This window comes from Limulus polyphemus, unplaced genomic scaffold (assembly GCF_000517525.1).
Source record: "Limulus polyphemus unplaced genomic scaffold, Limulus_polyphemus-2.1.2 Scaffold106, whole genome shotgun sequence".
Lineage (NCBI taxonomy): Eukaryota > Metazoa > Arthropoda > Merostomata > Xiphosura > Limulidae > Limulus > Limulus polyphemus.
In genome coordinates, this window is record NW_013665716.1 from 933,550 (window position 1) to 947,605 (window position 14,056).

Consider the following 14,056-nt stretch of genomic DNA (forward strand, 5'->3'; position numbering starts at 1 on the left):
GGATGAGCCCAAACTCTGTTCAACGGATTTTCCACAGATTGGGTTATCGTTGCAAAGCAGATAGACGGAAGCCCTTATTAAGACCTGCCAACATAGTCAGACGAAAGAAGTGGGCAAGTGATATGATGACCAAGTCTCTGGACTTTTGGGAGACCGTTTTATTCTCAGACGAATCAAGATTCGCTCAATTTTCGGACAGTGGAAGGATATGGGTCTGGAGAATGCCTCACCAAGAGTTTTGGCTCAACAGATCTTTATTGGTGAGGAGGTTGGGTGAAGATTTTGGACTTGTTGGCTGATCTTCATCTTCCCTACTGGTCTTTCTTTCTAAAGTAAATGAAAATGTGAACCATTACATAACAGTGTTTCCAGTAAGTATTGCTCTAAGCTTCCCATACCCAGGGATTGTGGCATCACTCTGCAGATTGCTTAATTGTTTTGAACCTGAACAATAAGACCTTGGAGATAGATGTTTTTCTATCAGATAAAAGGCTAAAAATATTTCCAGCTACAACATGTCACCTAAATTTACAAAAAAAAACAGTCAGCTTGTCTTTGCTGGCACTGGAGTCTAGAGGTAGGAACATTAGGCCTAGGCATCTCTGCAATGAGCCTATGATATTGTTCCTTGGTCAGACATGGCTAAGTCATATCAAATGAAGTAAGCATAAAATATTTCCTTTCACAATATAACAGTGTTAAATGAAAGCCTGTATTGTAGTTGCAGAGAAAAGTGTCACTATTAACCTACGTTAAACCTCTTAGCACAAAAATATGAGCATGGTTATTACTGGTTTCACCACTACAAGTATCAATTTTGCCATTTTTAACTAATGGTCATATGCAAATAAATGAGTTTGTTCATACCTGGTGTTTTACTATTAAATTTCCTTAGCAGTTCACCCTGTAGACCCCTGTTCAGTTCTTTGTACTGGCCTCATTCAGTCTTTAATTTATTGTTTCCACTCTTAATAAGTGAATTCCTAGCTTCAGCTTCTCTGTACCACTATTTGGCCTGCTGAAATTTGGTCCTGCATTAACAATTGTAGATATCACCCTGTTCAGATGATGCAGCAAAGAGTAGAGCCTTTTTCTTCTTTGCTAAGTTTCCATGCATATTGCTGTCAAGCTGTTTACCTTTGTTGACTCTTGATCTCTTTTCCTTTGTTTCTGCAGTCAAATATTAAGATATATTGCTATGGATCTTGATAGCAAGTCATTTCTAACATTAACACCTTCAGAAGTATTCAATGAAATGCAAATTTAAAAAAAAAATTTTTCTAACTACAACTTCACTCTTTTTTTTCATCTGTTTCCTATTAATTTAGACTTTGTTTCCTGAAACACTACCTGAATAATACCCAGTTGTGGACATTACTCTTTCTTGAGGGCTTGCTCAAGCACAAAATGAAACACTATTTGCAGTACAAGAAAGCCACCATTTTGCTGAAACCCTATACTGAATAACAAAACATACCATTTCTTTTGTTATTTGAAATTGTGATAGGCGATGGTCTACTTCCCTCTCTTCGGACGATTCTTCAACACTTGTGTTGAGGACCTAGGGGATCTTAATGCAGGAACTATTGAGTTTTTTCTGCAGCTCCTCCCTGAAAACTGTTCGAGAAAGTTGATAATAACACTGTTATATTATGAGGTGTTTTTCAATGTGATTTTGCATAGAAATTTTATGAAATGAAATTGGCATACGAATTGGCCTATTATTTGACATGATAATTGATAATCGGTTGATTGACTTTTGTAGTGATCAACTCAACACTAGAAAATATGACACATTTTTGCAAGTTTACTTGGATTTTTCATGCAAATAGGGCCTTTGAAACAAATGGTTTGCAAAATTTTATAAGCAACAATTCTAAATGTGATGTACACATTAAAATGATCAATAATTTATATTTGCATGCATGGGTAAACTTCTGCCAGTACTCATCAATACTGAGTACCTGGTGGTATTAATACTGGGACGTATTTGAGCTGTTTTTTTGGATGCGTTCCATTGTTCCATCAGAAAGAATTTATTAATTGACATTCAAATTGTCATTTTCTATGTTTACACATAGATTTTTCTTTTTCAAAAACTGGTCCACTTCACCCAGCTGAGTACCTTTATTTTTTTTTTAGAACTTCACCCTTGTTTGCATGTGTAGTATCGCTCAAGTTAGTCAAGGAAAACATGCTTAAGATTTTAGACATCAGCTTCACTTTTCCAAAGTTGTTAAGTGAAAGTATGCTTCAACTTTGCATGAATACAGCTGCTCTGCTCATCTTTGTACCCATATTCATTCAGAAGTTTTATGTTTACATGCAAGGCTGAGGTGATATTTGTGCCAGTTCTGTATACACTTGTAGTACGTATTGAGTTGGTTTAGTGCCAAGTTGGTGTATACACATTACAAAGACAGCATATCTGTGAACTTCATTCAAACATCAGGGCTTGAAGTAAAATTCCAACAAGACACAGCAAAGTGAGAAAACAGCTTAGTCTGAGGGGAAATGCAATTTCTAAAGAAACTAGGCTAATTAGGGGGTGGCTGGGTCAGCTCAGTGCACAGCCAGGCCGATCCAGAAGGGTTACTCTACAGGTGGGATCTTGATTTGAATTCACTGAAAATTTTTACCACATTTTTCCAAGTCAAAGTGCCTGCATGAGCCAAACTAAGTTTAGGGGGGCCCATCCCACATGATCCAGCATTTTGTTGGGTTGTATGGTATTTATTGTAATATTGATACACCAGTGTGTGCTGCCATGTAAAATACTGTTCAGTGTAATGGCTATATGGGTTGTGAATGATGAAAGAGCTATTAAGTATACTATTATGTATAGAATTACACAGAATGTACAGATAATGAAGAGCTGCAAGATATGATAAAAGCTGTTTGTGAAGGTTCTAATGTGAGGGGGAGGTAAAGAACCAAGCCCTCTCATCAACTTACCAAATTTTTCAATTGTATGGGGTTTTCCTGTTGACTTCATACACTGTGTCCTTTTTGGTGTAAGCAAGCAATTAACAGGATTATGGTTTGACCCTCTAGCACCTAATAATCTGACACACTTAGACAGCTTTCTGAAAGAAGTACACCTCCCTAGTTTTATCTCTCGAACACAAAGTTCGATTTCATAAAGGAAGTTCTGTAAGGCAACTGGCTTCTTTTCTTAGCCTTGCCTTGCGGCTGTCCTCCCAAATGAATATTTCAGTAATTTTTGTCTACTTCTTGAGGCAATGTGTTTAATTCTTCAGAAATCAGTTTCAAAAGCAGATGTGAACAAGGCTTTGTTGCAAAGATGAAAGTCCTGTATGGTGCAGAGTGCATGACCTTTAATAACCATTCCTTGACCCACTTAGCAAAAAGTGTGCAAGTCTGGGGACCTCTTTGGTCACACTCATGTTTTCCATTTAAAACAGCAAATTTCGAAATAAAAGACCTTCTCCTTTGAAATTGAGGTAAAATGATGCAAACTTTGTACAAACTTTTAATGATCAACTCGCCCTCTGCCTTTAGACTAGCATATATAATATCTAACCAGAAGGTGTTTTGTGAAAGCTTATTGTTTACAAATAAATCACTGCCATCACACGTATTGGTTGAAATTTAGTTATTTGGGGTGTGACAATTATCTTATTTAATACCTCCAGAAATAACTGCTCTAGATGGAAGTGGTTTTTTCATTTAAATGAAGCATGTATACACTCATTTCCAAATTTACTTTACATTTAAAAAATAAAATTGATGAAAGAAATAGTGATAAATAACTGATCATTGACTTAAAATTTATTTAATTTACTCTACAACTCTTTAGTACTTTAAATTATAACACATTTGTAGAATAAACATACAAATAACAAAATAATTAATTTCTATGCCTCTCAAATTATTCCTACTGTTTACATAACATGTATTTTTTTTCATACTGAATGAAGTATGTACTTTAATTCCAGGCTGTATTTTGGAACTTCACACAAGTTGTAGATTGTTTTTTTTATTGATTGCTGTATGTTGTTTTAAGCACCTTATTTTACTTTTCAGTTTAAATTATTTAAATATAATGGTTGTTGTTATGGGGTATAATATATATATATATATATATACATTGTAATAAGGAGGAGAGACTGAACTACTTTGAACAGACTATTTAAACATTATCTGAATATAGTCACAAGTTGTAATAAAATTATAAAATAAGTGGTGCTTTAAAACAAATAACTAATCAAAACTTTGGAACAAACAAATACAGGTAATACTAAAACCAGTAAAAGAAATAGTTAATTAAACAGGAAATATGGAATAAACAACCACACATAACATTAAAACCAATGAAAATGATGCTTCAAGTGAGTCATGAAATAGCACTGCAGATGATTTGAAGAACTAAATAAACAGTAGTTTTCAATGAATTATCAGGTGAATGGACTGGTTATAACATTAAAAAATTAATAAATAATTAATATCAATGTTTTATATTTAAACAATTTTAAAAACTTTATTGAAGACATCAACAACTTCCACTTTAAGAGCACACTCTACATGTACATGTTTCAATGTCCTCTACATTTTTGAAATTGTGTAAATATAAAACATTAATTTGAATTATTTATTACATTTTAAATAATACACAAGTGCCGATCATTCATATACATGGTTAAACTATTGTCCTAGAGAATGATCAATGTAAAGTATGTTCTGAAGCAATGTACCTCAGAACAGGTTGCACTCTTTAAACTTGACTTCTCACAAAAAATTAATCATATCTGTGAGTCTAATGAGTCTAATATGTGTGACTCAGTGTGAAAGGGACCATATCATTTATGTTTGAAGTTCTAAAAATCTACTCTGTGAGGGATGTGTTTAATATTTGTGGTTCAGTATGAAAGGGACCATACTATCAAAGTTTGAAGTTGTAAAACACCCATCACACAAAATTAGTACACTGATATAAAATTATTGACAGAATGTTTTGTTCTCTGCTATGTGGTAAACTGAGAAAAGTAAGACAACAAAGAATACTGTCACCAAGAGTAAGAAATTCTGTATAAATTTGTGAAATTGATGAGCAGCAGCATATACTCTGTAGGACACAGTGCTACAACTTAGATAGGTGTAAAGGAAATGCAGGTTTTTGCATAGTCTAATACAAGTATCTAATTTTTTGAAATGTAAAAGAAATATATAGTTTTTGTTTTGTTTTTCCATTCAAAGGTACCAATCATTGTGTTAGGCAACAAACTAGATCAACAGAGAGACAGACAAGTTGACATTGACAAGGCAAAAATCTGGGCACTGAGAGAGAAAGGTCGGTATTTATATACCAGTTGCTTCACGATAATTCTCTTAAGATATTTAATCACTGAAATTTCTGCAAAAAATAACAGCATTTATATGGATTTACATGGATGGAATGACACATAGAAGCTTGTTGAATGAGAACAATAAGAGAAAATCCTTTGATAATAACTTAATTTGTATTGTGAAAGAAAATAAGTTTATATTTGTTCAAATCATATCTTGTCAGTTGTTTTATGATCAGGCCATTAACAAAATAATGTGTACCATGTACATGAAAGCAAGTTACAGCTAAAAGTTTAAAAGGAGACTTACTTTTCATGGAATTATTTTCTGTTAAAACATATTGAAAGGACAATTTTCTTAGATATTTAAGATGGCTTACGTATAGTAAAATAGGTAAAAGCTCTAAATAAAATCATACATGTTTACATAATTAGGAAGTATAGACACATTACCATTGACATCTCATAATGAGACATTCATAATACCTTATAACATGTGAAGTTTAATCAGACAAATTTATTAAATCAAGAGGTACTTGTATATGTATTTTATGAAACTCTCAAAAAGGGGAAGAGTAAAAAATTTGTAGACTTTCTTTTGTATTCACATTTTCTCTATTCACTATGGTAGTATTAAGTTTATAAATTCTGTTTTGTCAAAATGTTAAGACATATTAGAGAAAAATGAAGTATTCTTTAAATGTGTGGAGTTTTGAGGTTGTTTTACTAAATTAAGATCTTTGATGTTGTTTTGACCATTCTATGATGTTCCTTTTTTTAAGAATTAATGACAATATCAATGAATTCATTTCATTTTAATAATATTGCAAGATGAAAGAAGTTATGTTTGTTGTTTAAAAAATTCTACTGTATGTTAAAAGAAGTTGTGTTTCAAGTTTAGCAAAAGCTACTGTATGATGAAAGAAGTTGTTTATAGTTTAATATGAGCTACTGTATAATGAAAAAGTTATGTTTATAGTTTAATATAAGCTACTATATGATGAAAGAAGTTGTGTTTATAGTTTAATATAAGCTACTGTATAATGAAAGAAGTTGTGTTTGTAGTTTAATATGGATTATCACATGGTGAATGAAGCTGTGTACATAGTTTTAACATAAACCATCACTTGGTGAAAAAACTGGGTGTATATGTAGTTTAATATAAACTATCACTTGATGAAAGAAGCTGTATATATATAATATAAAATGTACTATCATGTGGTGAAAGTAGATGTATATGTGTAGTTAAATGGTAAGAGAAGCAGTGTATGTAGAGAAATATAAACTATCACATGATGAAAAACATTAATTTTTCCTCACTCTTAACTGAAACCTTACTCATGAATTAAAACATTAGAAAAACTAGAGAGTATTAGGTTTAATGTCCATAAAATCACCAACATAATTTGTTTATTTCTTGAGCAATTTGTTGAATTTTTCAGTGAAACTCTACGAAGTAAGTGCTGCTGAAAGAAAATCACTGCTGGATCCTTTTATTTTCCTGACATCTAAGATGAACCCACCACCAGGTTGGATGTTCTGTCACTGTGTTTACTTCACAAGTATAAGTGTTAGAGAACTGTTGATCAGAGAAAATTAACACATTGATATTGAAAATTATTTAAAATGGTCAAAGATAAACAAGACTAGTGTAGACATTCTAAATAAACTGTAAAAGCAAAGATTATTAGAATAAAATAATTTCAACTAAATAAATCAAAAATGATTAAACAATAAACATATCTTATTATCCTAGTATAAAAGTAGTCAGATGTTAATAAAAACATTGTAATTGAGAAAATATAGTCAAAATCATTTTCTAAAATTACATTTCTTGTCAACAAATTTTATTTTCAGGCAAATCAGCATTTCCTCAGTTGGGAAGAAAAGGAAGGAGCAGTAGTATCACCATGGAGCTTTAATTGAGATATTTGAGAAAAATTGGCAACATTGCCAGAGAGCTTTTATTGAAACATTATTCAAGAAAAATGAGTAGTTTCACCATGGAGCTTTAACCCCTTCCATGATTTGCTCAAGTTAATTTGGGCATGCCATTTCTCGACAAACTTTAATTACTTGGCTGAAGTTATCATGTTATCATCTATTATAATAAGCTATCAAAAAGCAAAATTAAAAAATCCTGCCTTTTTTTTAGATCATTTCCAAAAAAAATGACACAGAAGAGGTTAATTGGGACACTGGTTGAGAAAAAATTGTAGCATTATCATGGAGATTTAATAGGTATGTTGTATGAGAAACATTAATAGCTTTAATTGAAACAGTGTTCATTTAAAATTAGTAGCAATCCCTTGTTATTTATTGTTTTTAATCTTTATTATTATGACACTGACTGTACCAAGTGACTACTAAGCAATGGTTCAGGTTTTCAAAATTAAAAAATAATCAAGAATCAATCTTTAAGCTTTACCTAATTGTGTGGATTTTGATTTACTGAATTAAATATAGAATCATTAGGTAAAAAGAAGCTTTTCAATTATTTATTTTGTAGCCTTTCTCAACCTATTAAGTGTTCATTCTCTATTCATTTATAACAATTAATAAAGAACTAACATACAGACATGTTAATTTTAATGAATCTCCCATTCACTTTAGTTAAAGAGGCTGCAGTAAGATGAAAGTATTGAAAACAAAACATTGATCACCTGCGTTAATTACAGCTTGCAAACATCATTACTATTATTGACCCAAGTTATATTTTAAATAAATGTCGCAATCTAAGAAGAGATGTATAGCCATTTAGGTCAAGGAAGAAGTGTAATTCAGCAAATTTTTAGTCATGAGACCAGGATGACTATTTTGGTTTGCATAGTTCAATTTGTAGATGTTGTTTATGACTAGATTTTCATTGTCTTTCATTTATCAAATTCTTTTTAATATTCTGTAAACTTGTGGTTTGCACCCTACTGACTATAAAGAGGTTGTGATACTACTCATTAAATATTTTGACAGAACTAGAATGTAGTAAGCCAACATTGTTTTACTGCTTTTAGAATTGAGTTGTTAACTTCAGTGTTAATTATTAGCCTATGTATATCATATGTTGATAATAGATTAAACAAAATGCTGGATATTATTCATTAGCTTTCCGAATATGTCATTTATTATAATTAATGCTTTATTTTCTTTGAGCTTAAAAGAATGTGCTTTTCAATGTAAATCAAGAAGTCCTATACAATTAATGTAAAACAATTTTTAACAATTTGTTGTTATTGGTCAATAAAGGCAATAAGGTTGATTTAAAACATATTTGGTGACATGTACAAGTAATACTGCTTTTAAATTTTCTTTAATAACTGTGTAGTTATTTAGTTCAATGTAAAGTATTACATAATAAAGCTAACTTAATATATAAATACAAGATGAAGGCAAATTATTATATTGTTTTTAATTTAGCTAAATATCAGTTAATGGTAATTTTTAAAAGTATTCTTATTTATTGTATTCAAAGTACTAGTAATTCATTGACGTATATATTAAATGAAAACATTCCTTGAGGTTAAAAAATTCTAAAGCTCTCACCCCATGATTTTATTTCAATGTACAAAAAACATTAAATGTGAAACTTCATCCATTTTGGTCAATATTTAGATTTACTCAATGAGTTTGAAGTTCTAGACTGCAGTGGTCTTGGTACTGTATGTACTGTGTGATATGCAAACATGTTTGTTTTATATTATAAATGACTTATTTAAAATATATTATTATATTATTGCATGTATAATCACATAATTATATGATTTTGGCATGTGTATTCACTTTTGCATTGTTATTGTTTCCTTTTTGCTGTTAGAGAAACATTTTCTGTGATCCTGCACAACATGGAGGAGGAATTGTTTCTCATTTTAAATGAGTTCCTCATTGAGATGCCATAAATGTCCAGCAAATATTTGACAGGCAGATTTTGTAGGAAATTAAGATCTTTGTGAGGAGCAGAAATGGCATCAGGAGCTGAACCATGCCCAAAGATAGACTTGAACAACAAAGATGCATATATCATAGAGTCCTCTTTTCTCACAGCCAGTGAGCTTAAACTGTCCCATAAACATCCAGATCTTGAAGGCATATAATGCCTTGGCCATCCATCATGAATAATGCACTGCTCCAGGTACTAGAAATCCCACTCCACAAGGAGGGATGCCACCAAGAAAGGTTATGGCCAGTTCAAGTTTCATTCAAGGATAGCTGTTTCTACTTTGCATGCCGTTTCTTTTCCATACTTGCGTAACTTCTTTTCTCAGCTCTTAATTTATTTAAAGAAAGAACCTTATCTACTTGGCCCATGCACCCACAACATCCTCTTTCCCTCTAAGGAAGAGAAAGGTCCTTGTCTTCAGGGGTCTTGTTCAGAGTCAGAGCATCCCTATGAGTGAGATCAAAAAAGGTTATCCAGGTTATTAACAAACTTTGCTTTATTATCTCACTATGTTTCAGTTTTTCTTTTTGAATTTTTATTCAGCTTCACCCACTTTTAAAAAAGCTTCCCTAGTTTGATAATAGCATGATGTTCTGAACAGATTGGAATTTTAGCTTTTTTTCCAAAAAGCTACAGTCCCCTTGGTCATAATCTTTGAGCTTTTTTATGTTTTATGATTGTAGAAAACATACATGGTACTTGTCTGTTTGAAGGAAAATTGCTTCCAATTTGTTCAGCTTTTTCTGAACCAAGCAATTAAAGTATAGTCGTACTTTTTGTTGCAGTATCCATTTACAATGATATGCCAATAGTGTCAGCTGAAATGATACAGAAGAATCTGCTTAAGTGCTTATATACCCTTACAGAAATTCTTGAAACTACTGTCATGTCATATAGAATATTCCATAAGTAAAAGGTAACAGCATGAACTATTTATATATGGAATGTTCTTGAACATTCCAAATAATGTGGAATGCTCTGGAATATTCCAAAATATGCTGGAACATTCTAGAATATGCAGGTATAATGTGAGATACAGGGTAAAACTTCAATTACCTTGAGCAACCTCTAAACGTTATTCAATATGGATAAAATTTGGTGTGAATTATTTATATAATTGAACAAAATGAGGGGGTGAGAGTGTTATAAATAAAAAAATATGGATTACCCCCAGAATTGATGCAATTCAATTGTACTTTTAACAGTGTGGAAGGGGATCATCCTGCTGGAATAACCTGTTAGTTTGTAATGTTTTCAATTGTTGCAAAGAAATAATCTACAGTGTCAAGGTACATGTTTCTCATAACAGTTGCTTCTAAGAAAATGAATAGACTAATGACAGTGTTATGGGTAATTGGTGCCCAGGTGTTGACTTTTGAACTCTCTCTCTCTCACAATTTGATGTGCTGCAAAAAAACAACAACTAAACATTATTCTTGCAAGTTCAACAAACTGTGTGTCTATATGTTAAATGGTTTGTCCTGGTATGATTTTTCAAAATTCTTGGACACAGTGCCTTAGAGCCACATAAATGGTATCATGAACCACAATAGTGGTTCATAATAGGGTTTGCCCAGGCATTTCACAAAAATTCTCATAGAACATAGGGGCAAAAACCATCTTGTTCTTGAAACAACACTCGAGACCTTCTATCACGATGGCTAAGGCTGCGAAAATATTGATAACAGTAAAAAAGTTAATTTTCCAACTGTTAGACAAAATTCATCCATTTCTTCTTCCTGTTATTATTATTATTCATATTATCCTTGTTTAACAAGCTTTTGGAAAAAATGGATATGAATATTTTATTCAAACCTACTATAAAAAAACTCCTGTGCAGGTCATAGGACTATTTTTATGTTGATTCTTGAAAGAGGAGAGATTGTATCAGTTTTTTCATTGCAACTGGCCAAGTTTCTCTTCAAAGCCATTTAAGCACCTTAGCCTACAGCAAAAATGGCTAGGTATACTGCACCAAAATCTATGCACAGCTACTAAATAAACTCCTATGAAGGTTGTAGGACTATTTTTAAGTTGAGTTCTTCTTCATTACCAACATAAGCCATTCAAGCATTGCGGAAATGAAGAAGCCATTTGAGCACTTTTATACTAGTTAAAAATGCTCTGTTTTATACTAGTGTGAAATGCTTTATTTTATTAGAGTAAAAAATGTGTATATATATAACAGTATCTCCAGCCTTATTATTATTGATTATAGTTTTACAAGCTGCTACAGGAAAAATGGCTACGAATATTTTACTAAAACCTGGACACTAGTAATGAATGCAGTATTGAGTATGTCACAGGGTAGTTTTAAATTTATTTCAAGCGCCTTCGTTTTTCTGCCCTGAAGAATTTCTCTGTAACTCCTTCACTTTTCGCCATTGAAAAAATCCAGTGTTTTACTAAGACGCATTAATTGGAAAATAATTTTGCAACTTATTATGCATTAATTGGAAACTGTCACATTGTGGATTCATCATTTCTTATGTTTGCTGTTGTACTTTGTCTCTATATGGTTTTCTGCAACTATTTCAATGAGTTTTCTAATAGTAGACAATTACCTTAGTAGATTTCTCTACTCTTGTGAGTGGTGATTTATTTTACTTCACTTGTTAAGCGTGTGTTTGCACAAAACCTCAGGCACAAAATCACCTTGCTCAGTAAATAAAGATTGGGTGGATTCAAAGCCAATGCAGTAGTAAACTGTTGAAAAACATGTAACATTCAACTGAAAGCATATGCACTTAGGTAGCTTAAAATTTATTTTTCATAAATGGATACAAAAAACTTAAAACAAGATAATTTAAAAAGGGGAATAGGGATTGTCAAAAAAGTATGGAAACAAGTTGAATCAAAATGCAAAGACTATATTTTCAGCCCTACAACTAGAGGCTTTAAGAAGAAAAATAGTAAACAAACTAGGCTGGAAATAGTGTCTACATTATTTTCTCAAGCTACAAATCCCTATTTTGACTCCATGTTTACAGTACTTATCAATTTCAGTGGAATCAAATTAGGAATTTGTAACTTGAAAAAATAATGTAGACACTATTTCCAGTCTAGTTTGTTTACTTTTTTTTAGAGTCCCTACTTGTAGGCTTGAAAATATGGTCTTTGCATTTTGATTCAACTTGTTTCTGTACTTTTTGATGATCCCTGTTCCCACTTTTAAATTAACAATTGTTAATATCTTGTGTTAATGTCAGACCATTGATATTTATACAGTAAAGTTTCATGGCTTAGTCTGTAATGTTAAAAATGTGTAATCTTGAATAGTTTTTAGTACAAGTAACTAAATAGCATTGATTTAATTTAGATCCAGATCTCTTTGTAGTAGTATATACATAACTGTAAATTGATTTACGTTAACCAGTTAAAGGTATACAAATTTTATATGTTGTAGGTAATAGTCCATTGTAATGAAAGCTATTTAAAACATTTTATACAGGACTATACAGATTGTAAATAGATGTGTAGTGAATAACAATACACTTGAAACTAAATATTTTGTTTTAGAATTTGATGTAAACAAAAATAATTGACCCTATTGTGGCCTTGCCATTTTAAACTTTTTGGAATATGTATATTTATATTTTTATAATTGAAAAATAAATTATGAAAACCAGTTTTATGCCCCATTTTTTGGATGATTCTATGTTTTTATTATTATTATTCCTTTCAGAAAAAAACATTATAGGCTTAGATACAGCATAGCATGTTCTTAGTGAAGCCAAATATTTTTTTATTTTCACAAAATTAAAACTGTTGATGACAGTTAACTTCTGAAACAAATTACTCTTACACTTAAAGTTTATAACTAAAATGTTCCTAGTTCTGAATGAGTTCTCATTGTTGGTCTCCATAAGGTAATCAAACTTCAAGAACTATATTTGCACCTTTAAAACATTTATTGATAAATAATTATGATTAGTAATGTGTGTTGTCTGATGTTGTACATCAGTATAACCAATCATAAGTTTTTTCTGTAATTATAAAGACCTTGGTCTGAAGGAACAAATGCATTTTCAGTACAAATTTAGTATTTTATTACTAAATTTGCCAGATTACTTTTTTGTGCACTGACGTCATTATTGTAATATTACGGAATACTGTTATACTTTATCCATTTATAATTGCTTACACACCTATAAACAATGTGAGGATCAAAAATGTTATATACAAAACTGGTTATATAGTAATGTGCACAATAAATATAAAATTACTATTTTTCTGATTAGTAATTATCTTTATCAAGGTACTTTTTTCTTGCCCTTTGCCAAATCTCAATTTCCTGATAACCTTCCAAATAGTTATTAAAAAAAAAAAAAGAAGGTAAAATTTCAGATGCCGGTATATGACCACAGTTACCAAACCAGCAATTCATGTGAAATGCACTATTCCAAATAATTCTTACATTCACATGTAGACACAAATAATGTTTATTGCACTTTATGATTACATTCTCTTATCTATGGAGAAAAACTTAATTTCTACAAAACTGAGAAACTTTCATATATACTATTGAGAGCAGCATGGGTCTCAAACATCTTCTAGATGATAATGATCCTGAAAAAGAATTCTGGTTTAATTAAAATGTTTAACATCTTTTGTAAATTTAATCATTCTGACGTAAAAAGGTTATGAATGAATTCCTTAACTTCAAAAATGTAAACAGTGTAGGTAATATTTACTCTTAAATCCAGTGACTGTGTTTAGTTACAATCTTAAATTGAACTTTGTAAAAAATTGGAGGCCCGGCATGGCCAGGTGGTTAAGGCACTCGACTCGTAATCTGAGGGTCGCGGGTTCGAAT

General features: G+C 31.4%; 1 protein-coding gene across 6 annotated transcripts in view; it reads left to right on the plus strand.

Annotated features, from left to right (window-relative positions):
- Nucleotides 1-11,458, plus strand: part of LOC106470578 (NF-kappa-B inhibitor-interacting Ras-like protein 2) — a 25,457-nt gene extending 13,999 nt beyond the window's left edge. For all 6 annotated transcript variants that reach the window (XM_022400093.1, XM_013931145.2, XM_022400086.1 and 3 more), the window contains 3 exons: nt 5,218-5,311; nt 6,749-6,835; nt 7,164-11,458. In XM_022400093.1, coding sequence (XP_022255801.1) covers nt 5,218-5,311; nt 6,749-6,835; nt 7,164-7,228 — 246 coding nt within the window. In that variant the 3' untranslated portion in view covers nt 7,229-11,458. The remainder of the gene's footprint in view (nt 1-5,217; nt 5,312-6,748; nt 6,836-7,163) is intronic.
- The last annotated feature ends 2,598 nt before the right edge of the window (nt 11,459-14,056 follow it).